The 21,491-nt window shown below is 48.8% G+C and overlaps 1 protein-coding gene across 1 annotated transcript; it reads right to left on the bottom strand.

The window, feature by feature from the left end:
- Nucleotides 1–1,764: 1,764 nt before the first annotated feature.
- Nucleotides 1,765–7,418, bottom strand: NPVF (neuropeptide VF precursor). The gene is made up of 3 exons (XM_045006495.1): nucleotides 7,281–7,418; nucleotides 4,898–5,280; nucleotides 1,765–2,169 (listed from the first exon to the last, which is right to left on the bottom strand). The coding sequence occupies exons 1-3, from the start codon at nucleotides 7,416–7,418 to the stop codon at nucleotides 2,073–2,075; spliced, it is 618 nt and encodes a 205-aa protein (XP_044862430.1). The 3' UTR covers nucleotides 1,765–2,072.
- Nucleotides 7,419–21,491: the final 14,073 nt, after the last annotated feature.

Raw genomic sequence — 21,491 nt, 5'->3', positions numbered from 1 at the left:
CCGGCTCACACACTCTCAGACCAAAGCAAAATTTTGCATAGCATCACATAATTTCTCCTTTATGTACTTTGCTCCTAGCTTTTTATCTGCTGGGAGGAAATAAATCAACATCCCTCCTCTCTTGGATCTGTGCTGCAGGGCCTGTAGTTAGAATGCATCCTATTTATACACCTCTACCTCGATATAACGCTGTCCTCGGGAGCCAAAAAATCTTACCGTGTTATAGGTGAAACCCCATTATAGCGAACTTGCTTTGATCCGCGGGAGTGCGCAGCCCCGCCCCCCCGAGCACTGCTTTACCACGTTATATCCGAATTCGTGTTATATCAGGTGGTGTTATAACGGAGTAGAGGTGTCCTTGTAGCAGGGACTGCTTTCAGGCTACTGCTTTTCTCCCATTGCAGTCACTATTAATGCCAATCTGACCTTGTTGCGAGGTGGTATGTCCCTTAAGCAGACAGTTGCTATTGCTGCTTAGGGATTCTTGCAAATGTTATTTGCTCTTTGTTCACCTGATGTGCCAGAAGTGTTGAAGGATCAGTACACAACTCAACATTTGGGGAATTTCAGTTCCAATGCTGAAATCAGTAACACATTCCATGGTTTTTCTGACTACAGAAAGGGTGAAATTCTGGCCCTATTGAAGAGAATGGCAAAACTCTCTTGGACTTCAGTGGGGTCAGGATTTCTCCTTATGTATACACTTTGCTGACCAATGTCCTTAACTGTGAACATGGCAGAGTAAGTTCCTCTGACAACTCTTAAATCTGATACATTTCTGTGCTGTATGGCATGACCAAGATTTTGCTCTCCCAGTAGCTTGTAGATATATTTCATTTTTTAAAAAAACACTGCAAAGATCAGAACATTTATATTTTTTGATCCTACAAGGAGTTCTACACAATTCCTGGGGACAATCCCCATTGACTTCAGTGGGAATGTGGGGTGTTCAGCATAGCGCAGAATCAGAGGTGTCCAAATTGGACATAGAAGCCTGATTTTGGCTTTTGCTTTTGAAAATCTCAGCCTACAATATTTTGCTGCTGACAAAAATACCCACACACTCTCTGACTTTCAAAGAGTTTATTGAATTTGGATGAATTTCTATGTAATACCTAAATATTCTCCACTTTGCTGGGGCTCTGTTTGTTTAGGGTCAGATTCTGCCACCCTTAAGGTAAGTAGAACCATACTCTGCAAGTAGCCCCGTTGAATTTGGAGTGGTGCAAAGGGGCTGATTGCAAGTCAGAATCTGGCCCTAACTATGAAATTATCAGAGCACAAATAAAAGGGATCCATTCTTTTTCCTGTTCATATAATTAGAATGTTTCAACTGATGTTGTTCAAATGTGGCTTAAACTGAAATGTCAGGTTAAAGTCTAAGCAAGAAAATTTACAATGTGAAAAGGTGGGGTTTAGAAGTAATAGCTCTTTCCAACTGTGCGTCTGGTAGTTCTAATGTGATTCAGTCTGGCAGAGGAAAGGGAATGTTTACAGTTCAGATTCCTCAGGATATTTGGTAGGATATTATCTCAAAATATTGTCAAAATTGTAATTGCATTATGAAGAGACAACAATAGATGCTATTCCTCTGTGTAGATCTAAGAAACTAGCATTTAATTTATAGCAAAAATGTCAGTGGTCACCTTAACAGTTATATCCAAATAGGTCTCAAACAACAACGATGGTTCCATGTATACGTTTTTTTCATTCACTTCTTTGGCTACATAAGACACTAAGATGGCAATAGGCTTTTTTCCTTCCAGCATTGTTTCTGTTTGCTAGTCACACAGTAGGCTCCTTCTAGTTGAAGTATACTTCTTTTTATTTGCTTAAAATGATTCCAGTTATACAATGCAACTATTCTTCAAAAATTTACAACAGACAGAAAATCAACCAGGCGGCAGTCATTAAAATTTATGATATCCTGCCACTGAAGTGAACTAGTACAACAATCACTACCGTTATCATTGCAATATACTGCAATTGTTTGCACAGCACCAGGCACGGTACAATAGTATTAATATTATTATGAAGGTAAGTCTGGATTTCTGTTTGCACCTCTGTTTCCTTTACATCATCTTTTGATTTAAATATAGATCCCAGCTCTTCTGGTTTGAGTCTTCATCATTTGATTCCTTTTCAATATAGTTGTTTGAATACAGATTCCTAAAAGGTCAGAAATACAAAACAAAATCTGCTACAATCGGGTCAGACAATCACAGAAGAATGAAAAATGGCAGCTGCAGATAATACTGGCTATCTCGTTCTGCAGTGAATGCTTCTGAACTGGACTTCTCTTCTGCTTCATGGAGGCAAAATATGTGGTTTCAGAGCAAGACGAAGCAGAATCAGGGCCCCAAATTAATGAATAGTTTGGATTATAGGTATTTTAAGGAATTATTATTGTGTGTAAAAATAAATTTCACAGTAGAAAATAGTTGTTCCAAATAATAATAAGAGTTGGGCAGGAAATGACTTTCTTGCCACAGGAAAAAATTGAAATTTTGAAATTAATATTGACTGTCTTGAATCAGGATGAAAAGTTGAAATCTCAAAAGTTTTCACAAGTCACCAAACCAATCTTTTTATTTTTGGGTTCAGGTCAATTGAAATGTTTCATTTTGACATTTTCAAAAAATTTTGGTTTTGACTTTTAAAAACAATTTTTATGATAATTAGCTTAAATATCACAACAAAACATTGTTTCAAAAGGAAAACAATGTAATTTTTCATTTTGAAAATATTGCCATGGAAAGCTTCAACAATTTCAAAACATTTTAAAGTGAGAAATTCATCAAAACGGACACTTTCCTTTCAGTTTAGATGAATTGACATTTTCCAACCAAAAAAAACAACATTTTGTTGAAAAATTCCTGACTGTAATAGCAATGCTTTTTAATTTGAAGAACTTTGGGCCTGATTCTGCTGTCCTTATTTAGGCGAATCAAACTCTCACTCAAACACCCAGTTGAGATTGCTTGAGTAAGGCTGGCAGGATTGAATCCTGGCTAATTTATCATTTGGAGAGCGTTCAGCATGCTTTTATAGACTTTAAGCTCACAGACTTTAAGGTCAGAAGGGACCATTATGATCATCTAGTCTGACCTCCTGCACAATGCAGGCCACAGAATCTCACCCACCCACTCCTGTAACAAACCCCTAACCTATGTCTGAGTTATTGACATCCTCAAATCGTGGTTTAAAGACCTCAAGGTGCAGAGAATCCTCCAGCAAGTGACCTGTGCCCCACGCTGCAGAGGAAGGTGAAAAACCTCCAGGGCCTCTGCCAATCTGCCCTGGAAGAAAATTCCTTCCCGACCCCAAATATGGCGATCAGTTAAACCCCGAGCATGTGGGCAAGACTAACCAGCCAGCACCCAGGAAAGAATTCTCTGTAGTAACTCAGATCCCACCCCATCTAACATCTCATCACAGACCATTGGGCATATTTATCTGCTAATAATCAAAGATCAATTAATTGCCAAAATTAAGCTATCCCATCATACCATCTCCTCCATATACTTATCAAGCTTAGTCTTGAAGCCAGATATGTCTTTTGCCCCCACTACTCCCCTTGGAAGGCTGTTCCAGAACTTCACTCCTCTAATGGTTAAAAACCTTTGTCTAATTTCAAGTTTGAACTTTGTAGTGTCCAGTTTATATCCATTTGTTCTTGTGTCCACATTGGTACTAAGCTTCAATAATTCCTCTCCCTCCCTGATATTTATCCCTCTGATATATTTATAAAGAGCAATCATATCTCCCCTCAGCCTTCTTTTGGTTAGGCTAAACAAGCCAAGCTCTTTGAGTCTCCTTTCATAAGACAGGTTTTCCATTCCTCGGATCATCCTAGTAGCCCTTCTCTGTACCTGTTCCAGTTTGAATTCATCCTTCTTAAACATGGGAGACCAGAACTGCATACAATATTCCAGATGAGGTCTCACCAGTGCCTTTTATAATGGTACTAACACCTCCTTATCTTTACTGGAAATACCTCGCCTGATGCATCACAAAACCATATTAGCTTTTTTAATGGCCATATCACATTGGCGGCTCATAGTCATCCTGTGATCAACCAATACTCCGAGGTCCTTCTCCTCCTCTGTTACTTCCAACTGATACCTCCTCAGCTTATAGCAATAGTTCTTGTTATTAATCCCTAAATGCATGACCTTGCACTTTTCACTATTAAATTTCATCCTATTACTATTACTCCAGTTTACAAGGTCATCCAGATCTTCCTGTAGGATATCCCGGTCCTTCTCTGTGTTAGCAATACCTCCCAGCTTTGTGTCATTCGCAAACTTTATTAGCACATTCCCACTTTTTGTGCCAAGATCAGTAATAAAAAGATTAAATAAGATTGGTCTCAAAATGGATCCCTGAGGAACTCCACTAGTAACCTCCTTCCAGCCTGACAGTTCACCTTTCAGTATGACCCGCTGTAGTCTCCCCTTTAACCAGTTCCTTATCCTCCTTTCAATTTTCATATTGATCCCCATCTTTTCCAATTTAACTAATAATTCCCCATGTGGAACCATATCAAATGCCTTACTGAAATCGAGGTAAATTAAATCCACTGTGTTTCCTTTGTCTAAAAAATCTGTTACCTTCTCAAAGAAGGAGATCAGGTTGGTTTGGCGTGATCTACCTTTTGTAAAACCATATTGTATTTTGTCCCAATTACCATTGACCTCAATGTCCTTAACTATTTTCGCCTTCAAAATTTTTTCCAAGACCTTGGATACTACAGATGTCAAACTAACAGGCCTATAGTTACTCGGTTCACTTTTTTTCCTTTCTTAAAAATAGGAACTATGTTAGTAACTCTCCAGTCATACAGTACAACCCTTGAGTTTACTGATTCATTAAAAATTCTTGTTAATGGGCTTACCTGTTATTGCCTTGTTCAGATTCTTGAATGTCTTGTGATAGGTGGGCAGGTAGTGATTTCCCAAATCTTTGTGGCAAGTTGGTAAGTGACTGGATGGAACTTTTAACAAATGGAGATCTGCCAAACCTGTGTAATAAGTTAGGAGCACATCTAGAAATACTGCCTTCAAAAGCTCTCCCAAATCTCAGAGGCAAATTAGCCACTGGCTTAATGCTTCTGTTTTCTTGAACATTTCTTCCAAACCTCAGTGGTAAATTAGCAAGTGAATTTGGCATCTTGTTGACTGTGGGAGTGCTCATTTTAATGATGTTTTTTGATCCCCAGTCTTTCAGTTCTTCAAAATTGAGACTTCTCTGCTTTTCTTCTAAGAAGTCTTCACTGGACTAAAAATAGAAATAATGATACAGTCATCTTTTTGCACTGATGATAATCTGTCTACATACAAATCACATACAGTAGGTTGTTAATTTTCAGGTGTCTGTAGGCACAGACACGGGGGAGAAGAATATACTTTTCTAATGCTTTTAGAATGCGAATTCCCCAAACATTTTTCAGAATGTGGACTCTTCCTTGTAGATTGATTATCTTGTAGACTATTTCCTCCCATTGGCTACCAAAAACCATCCCTGTGGTAACTTCAGCAGTTGTTTACATGGAAAAGTAAAATTAGGAATGCATTTCTGTATCTTTATCTGCTTTAGTGATACCCATCTTTGCCCTAAATGTCAATCACAGTCTCCTTTTGCTCATTTTATCTTCCCCTTCCATCTGTTCTGTTCCTTTCCCTCTCTCCCTACTCCTTGCATTTGCTTTTCTGCTGTCTTGTCCTCTTCTCCTCCTCTTCCTGTACAGTTGTTTCCCTTCTTATTGGTCTCCTTTTCCTCTTTCATGATTCCTTTTCTCTTAGTTCCCATCTCCCCAGCTTCCTGGCCACGCTGCCCAGCCATTGGAGAATTCCCCTCGCCTAAGGGAACTTCAAATTAGTGTAAAGCTAACAGAACCACTCCTTCATTCCTGGCATATGCAGTGTGCCAGGATCATGCTCTATTCTGCTACACTGATCCTCCACTGGCATAGGAGCATTTAGGACCTTGAGCTCCTACACTGGTTTATCTCGTGCTTGAGCTGACCGGTACAGAACCACTTCTATTGCACCCAATGCTTGTGCTTGGACACAGTGGAGAATTAAGCCCAGTATATTAATTGTTTTATAAAATAATTAAAGTGCAGGTGATCTCTGAAAAGTGGCTATATAAAATATTTTCTTATGCAACAGTATTCTTTGCACACAGTTAAAGTCATATCTTATTTTTGTGAAATTGTGTTGTTAAGTTTCTCGATCTTAAAAGCAGATCACTGCAAATAAGGTATTAGAGTTAAGTTCAAAAACAAACATTAACATTGTCAATTCCAGCCCATAAGTTTTTATGAATGTTTATTTCTCTCAGCACTGCAGCTATTGGAGAAGGAGCTGGAGTCTATTCTAGTTCAGACATCATTAACAGAATTGTTCACTTCTAACTGTGGGACCAAATTCTGTCTCCTGTTACACCTGTGCAGCCCCACTGAAATGTGTAAATGAGGGCCTAATCTAAAGACAAAGGGGCTGCACAGGCAGGGGTGCTGGAATAATTTTTATAACATGGGTGCTGAAAGTGGAAACCATACACCGTATTTGGTTGTTATTTCTACTTCATGCCAGGGGGTGCTGCCGCACCTTCAGCACCCCTAGTTCCAGGACCCCTGTGCACAGGTATAATTAAGGTAATATTTTTGCTTGCAGAATTTTTATAACTGGAGATGGTGCAGAAGGCAAAAATAATGTAGACTCTCAGGTCCCAGGGACTGCTTCTAGGGCAGACAGTTAGAAAAAAATCACTTTATATATATAAACTGTGTAAATATAAACCATGTCAATTTGATTTGACAGCTATTGAGACACAATAAATATGGACCCCACAATATTTTATAGTCACTTTTCTGGATAGAACTTTAAGTCCATTTACCACATCAGATTTATAGTATTTTCTGTTTATCATTATTATTTGAACATCACAAACATTCCTTTATTAATTTGGGATTAGTAATGCATCTTTTATAAGAATAAAAAGCATGACAGTTTCTTACTGCATAAGCAAAAATCAGTTTAAAATAAACATCATCCTGAATCCCAAGGTTTACAGCACGAAAATCAAACCATGAATTGCTTTACACACTACATATAAGCCAGTGGATAGACGTCAACAAGCCTTCTTTATGCTAGTGATGTTATAGGACCTGATCCTGTGCCACTGAAATCAATGGGAACTTTACCACTGACTTCAATGGATACAGGATCAGACCTGCAGTTCTCAAAATAATGTCATACCAAGGCAAATCTTACCTCAGAATATTTATCACCATAATCTCTGCTTTGCAGACTGGACATTGCTGATTCATCTAGGCATGAAGTATTTGATGTTAAAAAGACAAATATGGCTAAAGTAAATAAAATAAACCTTTCGATTGAGATGATTTTCATTTTCTCTTAAATTAAGTTTACATAGAGAGCTCAGAATCCGTACAGCAAAGGAAATGATCATCTTTTTATGTGATTAGAAAACAAAGAGATTCCTTAAGCTGTGACATCAACCCCAAATGCTTTATTTCTTAATATTAATTAGGGATGCAGTTTTAAATATATATTTGAAGAATGTTGGGCATTTGTTTTGTGAACATATTTAATAAACACTGCTTCCTGCTGCAAACACATTGCCTTTACAAATATTTTCCTGGCTATGAAAGAGATTTTAATTAGCTAACTTTGAATGCCTCACCAATCAGCACTCATAATAACCATGTTTCATTGCTACATTTTAACAAAAGCATCTTGTTCCTATTTCTCATATCAACCATCTGTTAAGGACGTAGATACAAGGCTTTGCATTCTTCTGATTACATTATACTTGGAGGATGGTTATAATGCTTCTTCTGAGACGAGCAAAATTGCAAACATAGGATCCATTGAAATCAATGGTTTGTTTTTCTATTAACTTCAGTGGGCATTGGATGGGCCCTGAGAGACACTTAGAACCCACAAGTCCCACTGAAATCCATGGGTGTTTCTTTCAGGATCTGGCCCATGTATTAAACATATTCATCCATATTAGAGCTAAACAAAGAGCATGCCATTAATTACCAGGCCTATCTGTTGTGTTTTTAAAAAGTTTCAGGAGGACGTGTTGGTTGGGTATGGTGCAATGATGTTTTAGGGCCAATTTTTTCAAAGCCTACCTTTAAAACTGCATCCATAGGTTTATTGCACACACTTGGTTGTATACACTCATTGAGCAGACATCCTACTACCCAATTTGTGCACAGACATGACTATACCTGCACTAGCCTTGAGGCTGATTAAAATGTGGCCTGTATCCTTAAGACATGTATGGAATCTTCTAACAGACATTTTGACAAACAAGCATGCACCATAAAGCCTGCAAATATTTCAAGAGCTAGAGGCACATTTATGATAATGTGCCCAATTCTTGAATATGAGCTTCTATATAGATTGTACAAATCCTATATTTTTGGAGTTTAAATTGATAAATAGGCTTAATAACTGAACATCCAGGTGCATAAGTACTATAAGCACCAACCTGAGGACACAAATTAGAAACTCAGATTGGAAAATTGGACTCTACAGGAATAATTTTTGAAATTTTATGCTGTGGTTGTGAAGATGAAACATTTCTTCAATTCCACCATAGTATCTGCAAAATTCTAAGAAGAGAAGTCGTTTTATGTTGAGAACAACCTGTATAAGCTGGACTAGAGGTGGGCAAACTATGGGCCGCAGGCCACATCCGGCCCATGGGACCCTCCTGCCCGGCCCCTGAGCTCCTGCCCTGGGAGGCTAGCTCCTGGCCCCTCCCCTGCTGTTCTCCCTCCCCCACAGCCTCAGCACACTGTGCTGCTGGCACAATGCTCTGGGTGGTGGGCTGCGAGCTTCTGGGGCAGCCTTGTGCTCTGAGCTGCGTGGTGGTGATGGCATGGCTGGCTCCAGCTGGGCGGTGTGGCTGTAGCGCCGCTAATCACCGGTGCTCCAGGCAGTATGGTAAGGGGATGCGGGGGTTGGATAGAGAGCAGGGGAGTTTGGGATGGTGGTCAGAGGGTGGGGGCGTGGATAGGGGTTGGGGTGGTCAGAAGGCGAGGAACAGGGGTGGTTGAATGGGGGTGGGTTCCCAGCGGGGCAGTCAGAAAGGAGGGGGGGTTGGATGGGGCAGGGGTCTCAGGAAGGAGGCGGGGGTTGGATGGGGTGGCAGGGGACAGTCAGGTTCGGAGGTTGGGGGCAGTCAGGGAGCAGGAGGTGGTGGATGGGGAAGGAGTCCCGGGAGGGCCATTAGGGGACAGGGAACAGGTGGGGTAGGATGGGGTAGGAGTCCCAGGGGGGCTGTCAGGGGAAAAGAAGCAGAGGGGGGGTCAGATAGGGGTCGGGGGCTGGGCCACGCCTGGCTATTTGAGGAGGCACAGCCTTCCTAACTGGCCTTCCATTCAATTTTGGAAACCCGATGTGGCCCTGTAGCGAGTTGGTGTGGCTCCCCTCCGGCCCAGCAGAGGGAGCTCCTTGCCAGACGCCCAAGTGGGCTGAGACACCACTTCCTGTCCCCGCCCCCCGGAAGTCAAGGGGCGGGACAGGAAGTATAAAAGGAAGACGCCAGAGCTCAGTCAGGAGCCAGCAGCCGCCGGGAGCAGACGTGCCGGCGGGAGCTCCTGACCGGGAGCCTTCTAGGAACCAAGGCAGCTGCCCAGACTGGCCTCCGCTTCCCCGCGCCCACTACGAGGAGGAGGAGCCGCCCGAGCCGCCCCGTGACAGGTACTGGGACCACCCGCCGGACCGCCCCTGCGCCCCCCCCCCGAAGAGGAGCCGCCGGGGCTTTCCCGGCCCTGCTTCCCGGAAGAACCGCCGGAGCAGGCCTGGCCGGACTTTCCGGAGGCACTACCCGACCTCCCCCCAAGCCCGGACCCGGAGGAGCCGAGGACCTTTGACTGGCCCGAACCTGATCCAAGTGTGCAGGTAGGCACCGAGGGGGATATGGAGTGTAGCCCGGGGATAGCCGACCCCTGTCAGGCTACGGACACTGAGGTTCCCATGTCAGTGTGTTGCGGTCAGGACCCCACTGACCAGCGGCCGTGAGAGCCGCTAATAGGGCCCCGGGCTGGAACACAGTGGAGTGGGAGGGCCTGTGTTCCCCCTGCCACCCCACTCGCGGGTGGCAGTTTCCCCCTCACCTCAGCGCTCAGGCATCTGAGCCTATATTGACTCTGCTGTTGCTCAGCCCCTGCTCCAGAGGCCTGAGCCTATATTGACTCTGCTGTTGCTCAGCCCCTGCTCCAGAGGCCTGAGCCTATATTGACTCTGCTGTTGCTCAGCCCCTGCTCCAGAGGCCTGAGCCTATATTGACTCTGCTGTTGCTCAGCCCCTGCTCCAGAGGCCTGAGCCTATATTGACTCTGCTGTTGCTCAGCCCCTGCTCCAGAGGCCTGAGCCTATATTGACTCTGCTGTTGCTCAGCCCCTGCTCCAGAGGCCTGAGCCTATATTGACTCTGCTGTTGCTCAGCCCCTGCTCCAGAGGCCTGAGCCTATATTGACTCTGCTGTTGCTCAGCCCCTGCTCCAGAGGCCTGAGCCTATATTGACTCTGCTGTTGCTCAGCCCCTGCTCCAGAGGCCTGAGCCTATATTGACTCTGCTGTTGCTCAGCCCCTGCTCCAGAGGCCTGAGCCTATACTGACTCTGCTGTTGCTCAGCCCCTGCTCCAGAGGCCTGAGCCTATACTGACTCTGCTGTTGCTCAGCCCCTGCTCCAGAGGCCTGAGCCTATACTGACTCTGCTGTTGCTCAGCCCCTGCTCCAGAGGCCTGAGCCTATACTGACTCTGCTGTTGCTCAGCCCCTGCTCCAGAGGCCTGAGCCTATATTGACTCTGCTGTTGCTCAGCCCCTGCTCCAGAGGCCTGAGCCTATATTGCCTTTGCTGTTGCTCAGCCCCTGCTCCAGAGGCCTGAGCCTATATTGCCTTTGCTGTTGCTCAGCCCCTGCTCCAGAGGCCTGAGCCTATATTGACTCTGCTGTTGCTCAGCCCCTGCTCCAGAGGCCTGAGCCTATATTGACTTTGCTGTTGCTCAGCCCCTGCTCCAGAGGCCTGAGCCTATATTGCCTTTGCTGTTGCTCAGCCCCTGCTCCAGAGGCCTGAGCCTATATTGCCTTTGCTGTTGCTCAGCCCCTGCTCCAGAGGCCTGAGCCAATATTGCCTTTGCTGTTGCTCAGCCCCTGCTCCAGAGGCCTGAGCCAATATTGACTTTGCTGTTGCTCAGCCCCTGCTCCAGAGGTCTGAGCCCAAGGACTGCTGTCCGGTTGCCCGCCCTAACTGAGGGCCGGGGCGTATACTTAGTGACTGTGTGCCTTGTGCGGCCCCGGCCTGAGGGTCGGGACCTGGACTTATATTGAGACTGATTGCCGTTATCCAGCCCCCCTGCTCCAGAGGGTCTGGACTTCCCACGTAGAGGGGACAAGGAGCGAGTCGGTGTGGCTCCCCTCCGGCCCAGCAGGAGGGTTGAGCCCCGACGCGCCAGCTTACACTGGTGCCTTCTCTGAGGACCACTGACGAACTCCTACCCTGTGAGCAAGGGTAACAAAGCAGAGGGGAGAGGGTTACCTCTCCCCCCCCCCCCGAGGACCAAGCATGGATATGGAGCGCCTACTTCAGCGCCTTGTGGACGGCCAAGAGCGGAAGCAGGCTGCGCAGATGCAGCAGCAACAGCACCAGCAGGCCGCACAGCTTGAGCAACAACAGCAGCGGGATGCCGCCCACCTCCGGCTCACCCAGGAGCTACACGCGGCCCAGATGGAGCAGCAGCAGCAGCTGCTACAACAGCTGGGGACCCAGCTCCAACAGCTCCTGGTTAAACCCCCTCGCCCCGCGGGAGGACCAGTTGGCGAGGGGGCAGGGAACCCCCGGATGGCGGCTCCCCTCCGCTTGACTAAGATGGGCCCGGATGATGACCCCGAAGCCTTTCTGGTCACTTTTGAGCGCGTGGCCCTAGTCGCAGGGTGGGCCCGGGAGCATTGGGCCACACTGCTGGCCCCATATCTGACCGGGGCGGCCCAGACGGCATACCGGGACTTAGCGACGGAGGACGCGCGCGACTATGACCAGGTAAAAGCGGCTATCCTAGATGCACTGGACATCAGCCCCGAGACGTTCCGGCAACGATTCCGAGGCCAGACGTACCCATCCGGCGCCCGGCCGCGGGCGGTGGCACAGATGTTAAAGGAGGCCGGCCGCCGCTGGCTCCTCCCCGAACACCGGACCGCGGAACAAGTAACCGAACAAGTCATTTTAGAACAGTTTGTTAGCGTCCTGCCCTCCCGAGGAAGGGCCTGGGTGCTCCGCCATCGCCCGGCGACGCTCGCGGTGGCGGTGTCACTTATGGAAGACTTCCTTGCCGCCGAGACGGCGACGGGGCCAACCCTTCCGCGGCCCAGCACTAAGCCCGAGGCCGCCCGCCCAGAGAAAAGGGGGAGCCCCGCGAGCACCGTGCGACCTCCGGGCCGCACGCTCGCCTCGCTCCCGGAGTCTCGAACCCGGTGGCAGGAAGCCGGACCCCGAACAAGACCGGCCGGCCCCAGTCCTGGAGCCCCGGGGGCCCGGCGAAGCCCGCCCCGGAGTCCAAGCCAAAGGGCCGTTCGGAGTCACCGGCCTGAGCTCGGTCCGTGCTTTGGGTGCGGGAAGTTGGGGCACCTCCAGAGGGATTGCCCCAACATGGGCTGTAGCTACGGACAGGTTTGGGCGGGACACAACCGGGCCCGGCCGGCCCTGCATCCCAAACTCACAGTCAACGCGGTTGTTGGGGGCCGGAGCGTCGAGGCCCTGATCGACTCTGGCTGTGGCCAGACACTAGTCCGCCAGGGCTTGGGACCCCGAGCAGACCCCAGTCTGCAACCGATACACTTGCAGTGTATTCACGGCGATGTTCGGCCGTATCCCAGCGCCCGAGTCTCCCTAACGGTCGCGGGGGTCACCCGGAGCTTAACCGTTGGCCTTGCTCCCCACTTGGCGTATCCCGTTGTCCTCGGTCGGGACTGGCCCGCCTTCGAGGAAGTGCTTCGAGCTACACCGACCCTAGAAGCGGAACCCCGGGAGCCCCTACCCGAGTCCAACGGGGACGCCGTTGAGGGAGAGCCCGCAGCTACAGACGACGCGGAGAGGCCAACGGGACCCGCCCGGGACCCCCACCTCTACACCGATTTCTGCCGCGACCAGCGAGCCGACCCTACGCTCGGCCACTGTTACGAGCAGCTCGCGGCGGTGGATGGGGCCATCCTGGACCCCCAACGGGCAGCCCAATGGCCACACTTCGAGCTACGCCGCGACCGACTCTATCGGATAGACCGAGATTCCCGCACTCGCGAACCACAGATTCAGCTATTAGTCCCCCAGTGTCACCGGCGGGCCGTACTGAAGTTGGCCCACGATGTGCCGGCCGCCGGGCATCTGGGGCAGGAAAAGACGTTGGCAAGGATCCTGGGGCGGTTCTTCTGGCCAGGGATCTATCCCGACGTCCAGAAGTACTGTAGTTCATGCCCACAATGCCAACTCGCCGCTCCACCAGGAGTGCCTCGAGCACCCCTGGTCCCTATGCCACTCATGGAGACACCCTTTGAGCGGGTTGCCATGGACCTTGTGGGGCCCCTGCCGAAAAGCACGGCCGGGTTCCGGTACGTTTTGGTCCTTGTCGACTACGCCACCCGGTTCCCGGAGGCCGTCCCGCTACGAAGTACGACCGCCCGGGCTATTTCCAAAGAGCTGGTAAAAATATTCGCACGAGTTGGACTCCCCCGGGAGATTTTGACGGATCAGGGAACCAATTTCACCTCTAGGCTGTTGAGACAAGTGTGCGCCATCTTGGGGATAAAACAGCTCCGCACGTCAGTATACCATCCGCAAACGGACGGACTGGTGGAGCGTTTCAATCGCACCCTCAAGGGGATGATGCGAAGGTTCCCACCAGAGGAGCTCCGCTACTGGGACCAGTTCCTACCAGCCCTGCTGTTGGCCATCCGCGAAGTCCCCCAGTCTTCGACAAGGTTCTCCCCATTTGAACTCCTGTATGGACGCCGGCCGCGGGGCCTCCTAGACCTGATGCGGGAGACCTGGGAGCAGTCGGCCTCCCCGGCCCAGGGCCTCCTGGAATATGTCCTACAGTTACAGGGGTACTTGTCCCAAGCCGGGACCCTCGCACGGGAGAATTTAAAGAAGGCCTAAGAGAAACAAGAGCGAACCTATAACCAAGGGGCTCGAGACCGGGAGTTTAAACCAGGGGACCGAGTCCTACTCCTCCTCCCGTCCAGCGAGTCCAAGTTATTGGCTCGCTGGCAGGGACCATATGAGGTCGTCCGGAGGGTGGGAGCGGTCAATTACGAGGTACGCCGACCCGATAGACGCAACGCGACTCAACGGTACCACGTAAATCTACTAAAACCGTGGTCTGACCGGGAGGGCCTCTTAATCAACCCGTACCCGCCCGAGCCGGAACTGGGCCCCCGAGTGCCCGAACCAGACGACCCCCCGACCCCCCTGCTTGGGGAGTCACTTTCCGAGGACCAGCTCAAACAAGCCAAGTGTCTCCTGCGGGCCTTCCAAAAGACCTTTACCGCCGTCCCGGGGTACACTACGCTGGTCTGCCATTCAATCCAAACGGAGCCCGGAAAGGTGGTCCGAGAGACAACCCGGCCGCTGCCCTACAGGATGCGGGAAGCGGTCGAGGAAGAGGTACGAGCGATGCTGGCCCTGGGGGTCATCGAGCCCTCCCTCAGCGAGTGGCGTAGTCCCATAGTCCTGGTGCCCAAGCCCGATGGCACCCGTCGGTTCTGCATCGACTTCCGGGGGGTGAATGCCATCTCCCGTTTCGATGCCTACCCGATGCCCCGAGTGGACGAGCTATTGGACCGATTGGGAGAAGCCCGCTTTATTACCACCCTGGACCTCAGCAAGGGGTATTGGCAAATCCCCCTTGAGGAGACCTCTAAAGAGAAGACCGCCTTTGCCACCCCGACGGGACTGTACCAGTTCACCTGGATGCCCTTCGGTCTTCACGGGGCCCCAGCGACCTTCCAGAGGCTGATGGACCACCTACTTCGAACACATCACGACTATGCGGCCGCGTATCTGGACGATGTGGTCGTCTATAGTCGTCGGTGGGAAGACCATCTACCCCGGGTCGCGGCCGTCCTGAGGTCCCTAAGACAGGCAGGGTTGACGGCTAACCCCAAGAAGTGCCGGATCGCCTGGCAGGAGACTACATACCTGGGGTACACTGTTGGCAGGGGGCAGGTAAAACCCCTGGTGGGGAAGGTCCAGGCCCTAATGGAATGCCCGACCCCGACCACCAAACGGCAGGTCCGGCAGTTCTTAGGCCTGGTCGGATATTACAGGAGGTTTGTCCCACAGTTTGCCTCCATAGCAGCACCCTTCACCGGTCTGCTAACAAAGGACAGCCCCCGGCAACTGAAATGGACCCCAGAATGCGAGTCAGCCTTCCGATGCCTCCAGGACTGCCTCTGTCGGGAACCGGTCCTGTATAGCCCGGACTTCGATCGACGGTTCATCCTACAGACCGACGCCTCCGAGGTAGGACTGGGGGCCGTCCTGTCCCAGGAGGTGGAGGGGCAGGACCACCCCGTGCTGTACTTAAGTCGTAAGCTGTTCCCCCGTGAGCGAAATTACGCGGTGGTGGAAAAGGAGGCGCTGGCCATAAAGTGGGCCTGCGAAGCCCTCCGTTTCTACCTCTTGGGGGCGCCGTTTACTCTGGTCACGGACCATGCCCCCCTCACCTGGCTAACGCGGATGAAAGACAAGAATGCCCGCATCATGAGGTGGTACTTGGCCTTGCAGCCGTATGCGTTCACTATTCTGCACCGGGCTGGCAAGGACCATGCGAACGCCGACTTCATGTCCCGTATTGGGGGAATGGAAGGGTCTGGCCCCGATTGGCGGGAGCCAGACTTGAGGGGGGGTGTGTGTAGCGAGTCGGTGTGGCTCCCCTCCGGCCCAGCAGAGGGAGCTCCTTGCCAGACGCCCAAGTGGGCTGAGACACCACTTCCTGTCCCCGCCCCCCGGAAGTCAAGGGGCGGGACAGGAAGTATAAAAGGAAGACGCCAGAGCTCAGTCAGGAGCCAGCAGCCGCCGGGAGCAGACGTGCCGGCGGGAGCTCCTGACCGGGAGCCTTCTAGGAACCAAGGCAGCTGCCCAGACTGGCCTCCGCTTCCCCGCGCCCACTACGAGGAGGAGGAGCCGCCCGAGCCGCCCCGTGACAGGTACTGGGACCACCCGCCGGACCGCCCCTGCGCCCCCCCCGAAGAGGAGCCGCCGGGGCTTTCCCGGCCCTGCTTCCCGGAAGAACCGCCGGAGCAGGCCTGGCCGGACTTTCCGGAGGCACTACCCGACCTCCCCCCAAGCCCGGACCCGGAGGAGCCGAGGACCTTTGACTGGCCCGAACCTGATCCAAGTGTGCAGGTAGGCCCCGAGGGGGATATGGAGTGTAGCCCGGGGATAGCCGACCCCTGTCAGGCTACGGACACTGAGGTTCCCATGTCAGTGTGTTGCGGTCAGGACCCCACTGACCAGCGGCCGTGAGAGCCGCTAATAGGGCCCCGGGCTGGAACACAGTGGAGTGGGAGGGCCTGTGTTCCCCCTGCCACCCCACTCGCGGGTGGCAGTTTCCCCCTCACCTCAGCGCTCAGGCATCTGAGCCTATATTGACTCTGCTGTTGCTCAGCCCCTGCTCCAGAGGCCTGAGCCTATATTGACTCTGCTGTTGCTCAGCCCCTGCTCCAGAGGCCTGAGCCTATATTGACTCTGCTGTTGCTCAGCCCCTGCTCCAGAGGCCTGAGCCTATATTGACTCTGCTGTTGCTCAGCCCCTGCTCCAGAGGCCTGAGCCTATATTGACTCTGCTGTTGCTCAGCCCCTGCTCCAGAGGCCTGAGCCTATATTGACTCTGCTGTTGCTCAGCCCCTGCTCCAGAGGCCTGAGCCTATATTGACTCTGCTGTTGCTCAGCCCCTGCTCCAGAGGCCTGAGCCTATATTGACTCTGCTGTTGCTCAGCCCCTGCTCCAGAGGCCTGAGCCTATATTGACTCTGCTGTTGCTCAGCCCCTGCTCCAGAGGCCTGAGCCTATATTGACTCTGCTGTTGCTCAGCCCCTGCTCCAGAGGCCTGAGCCTATATTGACTCTGCTGTTGCTCAGCCCCTGCTCCAGAGGCCTGAGCCTATATTGACTCTGCTGTTGCTCAGCCCCTGCTCCAGAGGCCTGAGCCTATATTGACTTTGCTGTTGCTCAGCCCCTGCTCCAGAGGCCTGAGCCTATATTGACTTTGCTGTTGCTCAGCCCCTGCTCCAGAGGCCTGAGCCAATATTGCCTTTGCTGTTGCTCAGCCCCTGCTCCAGAGGCCTGAGCCAATATTGACTTTGCTGTTGCTCAGCCCCTGCTCCAGAGGTCTGAGCCCAAGGACTGCTGTCCGGTTGCCCGCCCTAACTGAGGGCCGGGGCGTATACTTAGTGACTGTGTGCCTTGTGCGGCCCCGGCCTGAGGGTCGGGACCTGGACTTATATTGAGACTGATTGCCGTTATCCAGCCCCCCTGCTCCAGAGGGTCTGGACTTCCCACGTAGAGGGGACAAGGAGCGAGTCGGTGTGGCTCCCCTCCGGCCCAGCAGGAGGGTTGAGCCCCGACGCGCCAGCTTACAGGCCCTCAGGCCAAAAAGTTTGCCTGCCCCTGAGCTGGACTGTTTACATCCACTACAGTTGTGTGTTCTTCACTGGGAAGTATTTTTGAGTTTGCAAGTAAAATCACGCTGATTAGGACTAAGCTACTTATTTTCATGGGCACAAAGCTCTGTGTGTGACAAATACAGAGTCCTCTCTGATTTTAGTTTTTGTGGGAGCTTTGGATTATGACCTTTCTAAGGCTTCAGTCCACAGGATTTGCATCTGCAAGACAAATGGATTTTCTAAATTCTTGTTCTTTATGGTAGCCATTCATAGTGGATTCTCCACTGGCAATTTTAAAATCAAGATTGGATATTTTTCTAAAGATATAGTCTAGGAATTATTCAGGGGGAGTTTTATGGCCTTTGTTATTCAGGAGGTCAGACTAGATGGTCATGATTGTCCCTTCTAGCCTTGCCACTTATGAATTAATGAGAGGGAATAACGAATGCACTTCAGGTAGTAATATCTAACATTTAGTGAGAGTGCCATCGAATTTTCCTTTTATTTGGTCATTGGATTTTGAACATTTCTTTCTCAAATGGTCTTTCACTTAACTGCTGAGAGATATTCTGTCTCTTAATTCAACAGACTTGGCAAGAACCAAATGCTTCTGAAATACTTTGAGTGAGGGTCAGGTCCCATTTTCTCTAGGCAGGATAGGGACAATTGGGTTGCTATTGTCTATGCTGCAACAAGTGTCTGTGAATCTCTCGGTTTCAGTCTCTCTCTTACCCTCTCTCTCTCTTATGTGTGAGTTTGTTTCTTAAATCAATTTAGAGGGGAGTTCTTAGTTATGTTATGTTATGTGCTGGGCAATCAAGGAGTAGCTGGCTCCTGAGGGCTTAACTTTCCCCTCCTGGTTTATGTTATGTTCATGGCATACACACAGAGAAGTTAGATGCAAAACAGAACACTTGTGCTGGAAGATTGGAACTATTTTATTTCTTAGAATTCAGAATGATCACACACAAGTAAAAAACAAGCAGACTGCTCCCTAAAACAGAGCCACAACTCATCCTGCCTTGCTATAGGCTGACTTTCTGCAGACTGACAGCTACTAGGCCCCATCACACACTTCCCTAGAAACCACCCTCCCCCCTGTCCTGCAAGGAGGAGCTGGAAAACTCTCTGAAATTTAAAGTGACAGCTTACAATTTTAACAGTTTTCAGTACACCACTGTTTAGGCTTTCCTTTGACACAATCAATTCCTGAGCACATGGGGGCCACTGAGCACTTTTAAAAATGTTGATTGAGTTCCCAACCTCTTAACTGCCCGATTAACTCAGGCTCAGTCCCAAGTTTTAGGCGAACCCTCCCACCATCCATGCAGAAAAACTTCTGAGCTAGGTTTGGAGGTGCTTTAAGCATGGCGGATAAGTTTAAGGGTTGCCATCTGATTGGTTTTTAACTAGCCTGGTTGGTTTTTGTACTACCTTTCTGGTTAAAAGATTCAATGAGGCAGAGGTTTTTCATTTGGGACACCTTAAAGTACTCTACAATTCACATCCCCAGATGTTACCATAAGGTAAGAAAAATGATAAAATAACAAAAATACACATAGTGGGGTTTTTGCTGTGTGTGTGTGTGTGTGTGTGCGCGCACGCAAAAAGAATGGTTCTCCAAAACATTTTAGTAATAATTAGCTATAGTTGGCATTTAGGACCCATTTTGGTGGGAGGGTGGCCAGTTGCCATTTTTCAGCATCTCAGATGTGGCAATGAATTGGAACTCAGGCTCTGCTTTAACTCGAGCTGGAACCCACCCACTTTGTAATGAGGGAGGAGGCAAAAATGATTTGCGTACGAACAGTCCTTCAATGCCCTTCCCGCAATTCCCCGCATAGGACAGACAATTGTCTGGGGAAGAGTTCTAGAGTGTCTCAGGACAGAGTAAAATGGATTATGCTCCCAGACACACACAGGTGAGTGCAGGACATAGGAATGTGCATAGGACTTTACAGAGGGGATGCTCACACCTGGGCTAGACTAATCTGGGTGGCTCAGACCCAGCGGCCAACCACCTGGATTAACTGTGCAGTGAAGACATACTCTGAGAGCATTCAGCACCCAGAGTGTTCAGGGGACTTGGCTAGGACTAAACTCCTATTCTGAAAATACTTGTAGTACCCAAACATGCATAAGCGCCCCATCTCAGTGCCCATCAGGCACTTGAGCCAGCGCAGGCTTTTGAAAATGTTGACAATAGTGTGTGGGCCCATAAGCTGGGATAGTTCCCAGTGCTTTCCTGAGCGCTAGAAGTGATCCTTCCTTGCTGCTTCTGCAGTGGGAGTGGGCATGGGAAAGAGTTCTCACATACCACATACCTGTGCAACAAGGAGCAGGATCTACTCCATGATGATTATCTGCATTGGACTAGAGAACATCTACTTTGATAATATTTGGCATTAAAATGTGACTGGTAGTAATGGGGTAGAGTGTCTCAAACTATAAGGAACGCAGTCCACAATAAGTTACAGGATTCCAGTGAAAGAACAAACTTTAATATTGTTCATTCCATTTCATATAATATAATGAAAACCCTTATCCATTATTAACAACCGATTGTGTGAAAATTACGTGTTACATGACTCATATCACCAATAATTTCCATAATGATAAAATCAGTCATAGCACATTCATTTTGCCATTGCATGTTATATGACCTTTTTAATGGCTCATTTTGAATAGCAAGATTTAAAAATGTATATTTTTTTCCATTGAAACAAGAGTCTGGTCATTTTTCAATCATTCTGCATGATATGCAATACGCTGTTCTAGTTACACTGTGTTCTAGTTATGCTATTGTGTATAATAATTTAGTACAGGAGGCAGCCAGGTATCGTCAATAAAATCAGAATTTTGGTACTGTTTGATACAATGGGCATGATTTTCCTCTTACACCAATATAAATCAAGAATGACTCCACTGAAGATAGTTTGGTATAAAAACCTGTGTAAGTGAGATCAGAATTGGAAGAGTTATTTTGACTATGATGGTCATTACCATCTTTATTACGTGCAACATTATCCTGTTCTATCTGCTTGTGCAGGAGAAGAAAGGAGCTTATTCAGCCACGCGGGCTACCTGCATTGTGGATCACAGCACAGTGAGGAAAGCAGCCTCCTTCTCCTGCTGTGCTGAACCAGGGCCTTCAGTTTAAAATAATCCCCCAGCTGTACATAGCTGAGAATTTCCATTATTCAGGTAGTCTTAGGTGAAGAATTGATACAAATAATATTATTTTAAACCCTGCACCTTATGAATCAGCCTTCAGTTCAAGAAGTTTTTTTCTTGATTAGCCAAATCCAGCAAATGAATGCGTAACATCACATTTTAATTTGCTTTTCCCTGGCTGCTGTGGCAACCGAACAGCCCAGGAGACAGAAAACAATGGGGGTGGGGGTGGGTTTGAGTTATTATAGTAACAAGCTGAAAAGAACTTTATCCTCTTGGTAAATAAGGTATGAACAATAATTTCAGGTTGGACAGGTTCTTCAATTATAGATTCATTGTAGTAATAAAATAAACATGTTTCCAATAACATTTGGACTAGATTCCTGTTTTTTACTAACTACTCTGCAGAGTATAGTACTGTACTTACTACACTCAGCAGTATATTGGTATCTCTAAACCATTCTTGTCTATTAAAAATTAAACCCTTTTACCATAAATTATTAAAAGTACCTTCACTGGCTGCAAATCAACAAAGACTTCATAAAGTCTTACGAGAAAGAGAGCGAGAGGAAACTGATTAAATCTGGATCGGCAGGCAATGATTAAAGGCGTCT

The sequence above is a fragment of the Mauremys mutica genome, chromosome 2 (assembly GCF_020497125.1).
Source record: "Mauremys mutica isolate MM-2020 ecotype Southern chromosome 2, ASM2049712v1, whole genome shotgun sequence".
In the NCBI taxonomy this organism is placed as follows: domain Eukaryota; kingdom Metazoa; phylum Chordata; order Testudines; family Geoemydidae; genus Mauremys; species Mauremys mutica.
Note: the sequence above shows the minus strand (reverse complement) of the source record. Positions and strands in the feature narration are given on the sequence as shown.

Excerpts from the sequence above, each read along its gene's own strand:
- NPVF (XM_045006495.1), bottom strand. The coding sequence starts at position 7,418 with ATGAAAATCATCTCAATCGAAAGGTTTATTTTATTTACTTTAGCCATA. Across the intron at positions 5,281-7,280 it reads ATGGTGATAAATATTCTGAG|TCCAGTGAAGACTTCTTAGA; the intron begins GTAAGATTTGCC and ends TTCTATTTTTAG. Across the intron at positions 2,170-4,897 it reads TCTGAACAAGGCAATAACAG|GAATCTGTATTCAAACAACT; the intron begins GTAAGCCCATTA and ends CTGACCTTTTAG.